This window comes from Pygoscelis adeliae, unplaced genomic scaffold (assembly GCF_000699105.1).
Source record: "Pygoscelis adeliae isolate BGI_AS28 unplaced genomic scaffold, ASM69910v1 Scaffold87, whole genome shotgun sequence".
Taxonomy (NCBI): Eukaryota; Metazoa; Chordata; class Aves; order Sphenisciformes; family Spheniscidae; genus Pygoscelis; species Pygoscelis adeliae.
The window spans coordinates 1,809,749-1,815,863 of NW_008825098.1; the positions used below are offsets into that span (position 1 = coordinate 1,809,749).

A 6,115-nucleotide genomic window follows, 5' to 3' on the forward strand; every position below is an offset into this window, starting at 1 on the left:
GACGGGTGAGGTTCTGGCCGATTCGGCTTTGGGCACCGCTGGCAACGGCAGCACAGTCTTGGAAAAAAAAACACACCCCAGAATTTAAGATAAAGGAACAACAAAAAGAAGAGCAAACGCCCGTTTCTGCCGCGTGCAGTTACACCCGGTTTTGCTCCTCCGGTGACGCCCGCTCCCCGTGCTTTCGGATCTGGTCCGTGGTGCCGCGGGCCTGCAGGCTCGTCATTTAACAGCAAAGGCGAAGAAATAAAACGGATTCGCCCAGTAGATGCCCACAGTGTGAGAGAGAGGTAACTGCAGCTGCTTCTAAAGTCTTGTTGCATCAGAATCGAGGACCGTAGCGGTAGATTTAAAAAAGAAAACCAGCCCGCTCGGCCTGTAACGGCGCTTCTTCTCTGACAGCGCTAGATGCTGAGCGCTGTCGGTACCTGAAGATTTTGCTTAGATGCCAATACTGGAGCTTAAATACAAAACAACAACAACAAAGCTGACCTTAAAATTGCTAATATTTCTGAATGTATAGGTCTGGCGAAGTTTTGAAAAAGCCCGACGCAACCAGAGAGAAGCAACTTTTTTGCGATCGGCAGAGGAAGAGCTCGTCCAGAAGGGCAAGTTCATTTGAATATTGAGAGTCCGTACCTCCTTCTCCATCCAAGCCGCGCAGACGCAGCCGTTCGATACGGACTCGGTCATACTAGAGAGATACCTAAAGAGATCCCCGTAAAATTCCTACGTGTCAGCTTCTGGTAGCATTTTGAAAATTGCTACCTGCAACAACCTCGGTCCGCTCATTTATGAAAGTATTCCCTACCGTACACTAAAGATGTTTAAAAATGCAACTGGCTTTTCAAAATTCGTAGGCATGATGCTCAGTGATGGATTTTACTTGTTTCCCTGCCACAGTGAGCACGACTGAAAGCTACGAAAAAGTATCTACGAGATGGCTCCTGCGTATATTGCTAATATTTGTGGGAATTTTGTCTCCGGTTCCAGTGACAGCCTATTCACCGAGCAAACCCGTACTGATGGGAAAAGTATATTCTGCATGAAGGATAACATCGTAACTAAACATTGTATTTTAATATTATTTCTAAAAATCTGGAGAAATCCGACGCTCAGACCTAGTTCCCGCCGGACTGAAAAGTCTCACAGTTACCCTGGAGAAGAGAGGTATGGGGAGGAGGGTTTATAAGGGCGTTATTTCTCTCCTGTATTTATTTCCTTTGTCCTGTCTGCTCCCAAAAGCACCTCGATCGTGTGCCAAACGCCGCACAAAATTTTGCACTTGTTACGTGGTACTTTTCCTCCAGGCTCTACACAGCGGTTTGCAAAGGAGCAGGGGGGAAGCAACGCACAGCCATCGGTGGCGCTTGCGAGGTTATAGGAGACTGTTGTTAGATGGGGGATACGGCACCAGGGCTTCTGACCGCCAGTCGCCGTGGATCCTTACGACCCAGCTTCCTCCGGTGAAACCGACTGCGCTGGATTAACCAGATTCAGACAACCGGGAAGCTAGTACTTCTTAAAGGTAGAGCCTCAGGAACTTGTGTATTAACTGACTCTTTTAAAACAAAATGTTTGCTTTCACTATTAGATTTTCCTTCTGCTCTTTGACAGATCTACAAGAAGAAAGAGTAACAACTGTTTAGGGTGAATGGAATTTATGGAACAAACAACCTGAACAAACATATTTTTGCCCTCCCGTTTTAATCCTTTTACAGCATTCGTTACAAAGTTATATTAAAAATGCATATAACTTAAAGTTGTGTCCCCTGCCTATTTAAATGCATCTGTTACATTTTAGCGACTATAACGTTCTACCTTTTCTTGGAAGCTTGTGAAAGAATCAAGACTGTTTAAAAAAAAGTCAAAAATTCAAATCTAATCTTGTTTTACCTAAACAGTTAGAGAAGGTGTAGGAAAACGTTCAGCAGATGCGAACACTGAACTCGCTTGTGACTCGGGATGCTCCATAAATAGAACACAAACTGATGTTGTATTTCAGCGGATGCCAATCATCTCCCTTTTTCATTATGCTGTGTCAAAGTGTCATGCCAAGATTTTTCACTTTTCGCAGGACTTCCCTGCTTGCTCTTTTAAAGGAGAAATCAAGAACCCACGCTTGTGCTATCTTTAATTCTGGATTAAATACAGGTAACGACTAAATAAAAAGAGTAAGGGGTTAATTCTAGGTAGCTGCAAGAGCTGAGGGATTTTCAGTCGGGCTGTTCAAAACCAGTTTTGTTTTTCCCTTTTCTTTCCAATATCTTATTTTAATGAGAACTTCACCTTCTGAAGAAAGGTCGTCTGAAAAGGTTCAAGTACTCTGCCCTCTTCCATTAGCATCTTGCTCACAAGAAAATTCGTTCTGAACTTTCCAGCAGATTCCTTCAACAAAACCAGGGAAGATAGTGATACTTCTGAAGAAAAACCTTCAGACTTGAGAAAAAAGTAACAACCACGAGGAGAGAAACACCCACTTGGAATACGAAAAGAATGTTTGCAGGCCGTATTTAGAGCGGGTTAATCTTTATGCTACAGGAAATAATAGCATCCTTCTGCATTCTACTGCATATTTCAAAGTGTGCAACTATTTAATCTGTTAAACGCTAAGCAGCATTTTTCCACCGGTATAAACATAGGAGTTGTTTCCTCCTTTGACAATGGCCATCGCAATAGGTAATCCAACGAAACGTAGCAGCCTAGGTCTCACTTAAACGGCTGGGACACCTGCGTTGCCACAGGACGCAGCCACTGCCTGATTCCAGTTTGCTGAGATACTGATCACAGTCTAACCAACCTAACAGAGCTCCACATCCGTCCGTTTACCTGCTTCTTGGCTGCAGCAGAAGTAACTGCAGGGCAGACATAACCCACCCGATCACTATAAGCAGCTTTGCTACGACCGTCTCTTCACTCTGACTTCACTGTTCTCGTACTCGACAAATGCGTTCTGTAGCCTTTTTCCCCTTAACTAAAAGACCACCTGCAAGCTCAGACTCATTTGTGAACGGGAAGGCCCGAGTACTCGTTAAAGCCTTTGGAACAATTTTCTTCTATTAAGAAGACACGGGAGTACCAATATGTACTTTGATAGTTTGTTTTCATTAGTATAATTACAATACATTCTGGACGGTTACAAAATCCGGGGAATCCCGTTTTCTCCATCAATTTCTGTTGCAAACGTTCGGGTGCCTTTCCCACTACTTCCGCACACTTTTCCTATAATATCAGTAAGGACATCCAGTACAGCAACCCCTTTTCTTTTTTGTTTCAGCAGCTTTTAGTTCTGCTTTGTGCCTCAGGCTTTGATGTCCACCTTGAATGCTGGTTTAGCCGGTCAGTTAGAAGCCTGCAGCTACTCTCTCTCGTGTTACACCAATTCAGTAGAGGACACTTCCAGTGGGACGGTTTAGAAGAGGTACATACGCAAAATGATTTCTGGGTCACTTAGAGCAATAGCATTTAGCGTATTTCTGAAGTCAAATCCTGCTCTAGAGCAGAAGGAATTCCAATGAAGTCAGTCAAGTATTTAAACTTTCAATTTAGGAGGAGAATTTGGCTCCACATAAACCGACAGCGTTGTTCAAAGATAGCAGTTTTCTCAAACAAAAAATACTGCCCTCATTATGAGCCACCTGGCATTCTCAAATGCAAGAAACATTCTCCTGCATAGCACTGTTAAAATGTAAAAACATCAGCTACTGAACCTAAAAACATTTTCAACCCACTCTCGATAGACTTCAAGTACATTGTACTTCGCTGCTTCAAAACGCCTCTCTGCATCAGCAGGTGTGGCTACATATAGTTTCCAGGTACAGGCCACTGAGCTACATGATCTTGTACGTAGGAGCTGAACGGTACGTCTGCTCATTTCCAGGAAGTCAGTCCGGCAACGTCCCGGTCCAGAACGTTGAAATGCACACCCTACCTCTTCCGCCCCGGGACAAGTGATAACGGCTCTGACCATAGGAGCGTACTGCAAACTAGCAAACCATTTAAATAGCTGGCAAAAGCGTTGAAAGGCACATAGCTTGTCCTTAGCAATATTTCCCTGTTCCGCTCTTGGTGCCCATTGAGGAATCAGTGTCGGGACCTAGCTTGAAATTAAAAAAAATAGTAAGAAAATGGAAGCCTCCCAGGAAAAAAAAAAAAGGTTGCCTTTTTTTTTCTTTTTTGAGCTTTAAGATTTTACTATTGCGTGTTTTCCTCTACCTTTCCAGTGAAAATTAAGGAAGCTATGGATGCATGTTAACCATACGTATGGACTTAATACTACTGGAATACCAAACGGTAGAGCTGCTGTAAACCGTTGCAAGGACTAAAAGCAATGCTTATCATGGTCTGTACAGGATCTGCAAATATTTACTGTGAAGAGAGATTAGTGTAGCTCTTAGTCTTCTCAGCATTGCTTAGAAACACTAAAAAACTACAACAGCTAATGGCTACTCTACACCAGATCAATATACCCCAACAGATATTTAGGAATATATGCCATTATATTTAAAAATACCAAGTTCCTCTAAGCTGGTAAACCTAGAAGATTTTACATAGAGTTAGAGATAAAATATTAAAAATTCTTGTTTCAACTCCACACACTTGACATCTGAATAGGAGTGATGTAATCATACTATTTATTCCATCAGTGAGACAAAATGTTGTATGGAACTAAGTTTCTGAGATTTTAAATAGAAAGTCATTTAACTCGTATATACACAAAGTGTTCTTTCCACAGATATTTACATGGCAAATATGTTAGAGGAGAACCACTATGACTAAGTCTCTACAAGTACAGCATCCTTTCTGAGCTATTCTCTCTGCTGAAAGAATTCACAGAAGCTTGGAAGGAAAATCTAGACAATTAAAGTTACCTATATTTCACAGTAGGTAAAGAAGCCATTAAATGATATTTCAGCGTAAGGTTTCTGGAAACAGCTACACAGTAGAGTTTTACATCCACCCCTCTTTTCCAGCATTCATGGTGAAACTAAATCTCTTCTTAATTTACAAGAGAGAACGGCATACATAAAGATGTACGTGTATAATTGTAGTTCATCCTCCTCGATAGAGGCTGGTCAGCCGTTCTAGTTCTTTGCAGTTGTCCATGGACATGGAGTCTGCTTTCTTTTGGAGACGGTCATCTCGATATACTTTTGCTGCATAAATTAAGTCTGTTTCTTTAATGAAAAAAAGAGGAAAAGATTTTTCAGGTTAAAAACTGGATACTTCGCACATGATACATTCCTTCTCAGAGCTGTCCAAAACACCTCAGGTGTAATCCTCACCCTTTTTTCCTTCTGTCTATTCTAACTACCCACAGACACCACCTTAACAGCACTGCTACAGCTTCCCTTTGCGGGATCTTGACAAGCTTTTCATCTTTTTGAGCAGGGAAAGCGGTAACAGCCTTCCAGCACACTCGTATTTCACACAGCAGTACCTGATTAAAACAAACCAACCCCTACTACTTCTGTCAGGCTTCATTAAACAATACAAATATAGGCCACACTCAGTGATCTTGCATATTACTGACAGCTCTAGCGTCTCGTCTGTACCCAAAAATCCATTCTGAATGTTAAGCCCATTACTTCAACTGATGCTGCTTCAGACTGCCAGTGTTCAGAGGTATTAATAAAAGAGCGCTCTGTATTACACTGGTGTTCAATAGCTTGACATTGCTGAGCATTTTAATTCTATAAAATCTTTTTCAGCCCTTCAACTCAAAGTGGATTAGCAAGGCATTCCTAAATGTCAATCAACGCTGGAAAGACTTGAATTGTCACGGAGATCCAACACAGAACAGGTATTCTGAATCCTTAAAACCACAAAATCAGCTGTTTCTATAAATAGAGAAAATCTATTAGGGGCCGCTTTCTCAAAATCAATCTGGGTAGTTTTCACAACCTGATAAATTGCTAACAGCAAATAACATGACAGTCACCACCTTCAGGTTATTTTTCTTCTTTATACTAGGGTCAGATGCTTCTCTAGTCATCGCATTTTTCCCAGTAAATATGTACATATGGAATTGTGGGCCTCTTTCGCATTGTCCAGGACTCTGTTCATGCTTAAAGAAGTAAGCATGTCAAGAACAAATGCTGAAAAATGGGAAAGG

General features: G+C 41.8%; 2 protein-coding genes across 3 annotated transcripts in view; both read right to left on the minus strand.

Moving 5' to 3' along the window:
• LAMTOR3 (late endosomal/lysosomal adaptor, MAPK and MTOR activator 3) overlaps positions 1-2,671 on the minus strand; it is an 8,799-nt gene extending 6,128 nt beyond the window's left edge. The window contains exon 1 of the mRNA XM_009327077.1: positions 2,629-2,671. Within this exon, the coding sequence (XP_009325352.1) occupies positions 2,629-2,671 (43 nt within the window). The remainder of the gene's footprint in view (positions 1-2,628) is intronic.
• The window catches only part of DNAJB14 (DnaJ (Hsp40) homolog, subfamily B, member 14), a 23,766-nt gene continuing 19,298 nt past the window's right edge, over positions 1,648-6,115 (minus strand). The window contains exon 7 of one of the 2 annotated variants that reach the window (XM_009327034.1): positions 1,648-5,177. In XM_009327034.1, the coding sequence (XP_009325309.1) occupies positions 5,053-5,177 (125 nt within the window). In that variant the 3' untranslated portion in view covers positions 1,648-5,052. The remainder of the gene's footprint in view (positions 5,178-6,115) is intronic. The other variant, XM_009327035.1, reaches the window with a different exon arrangement.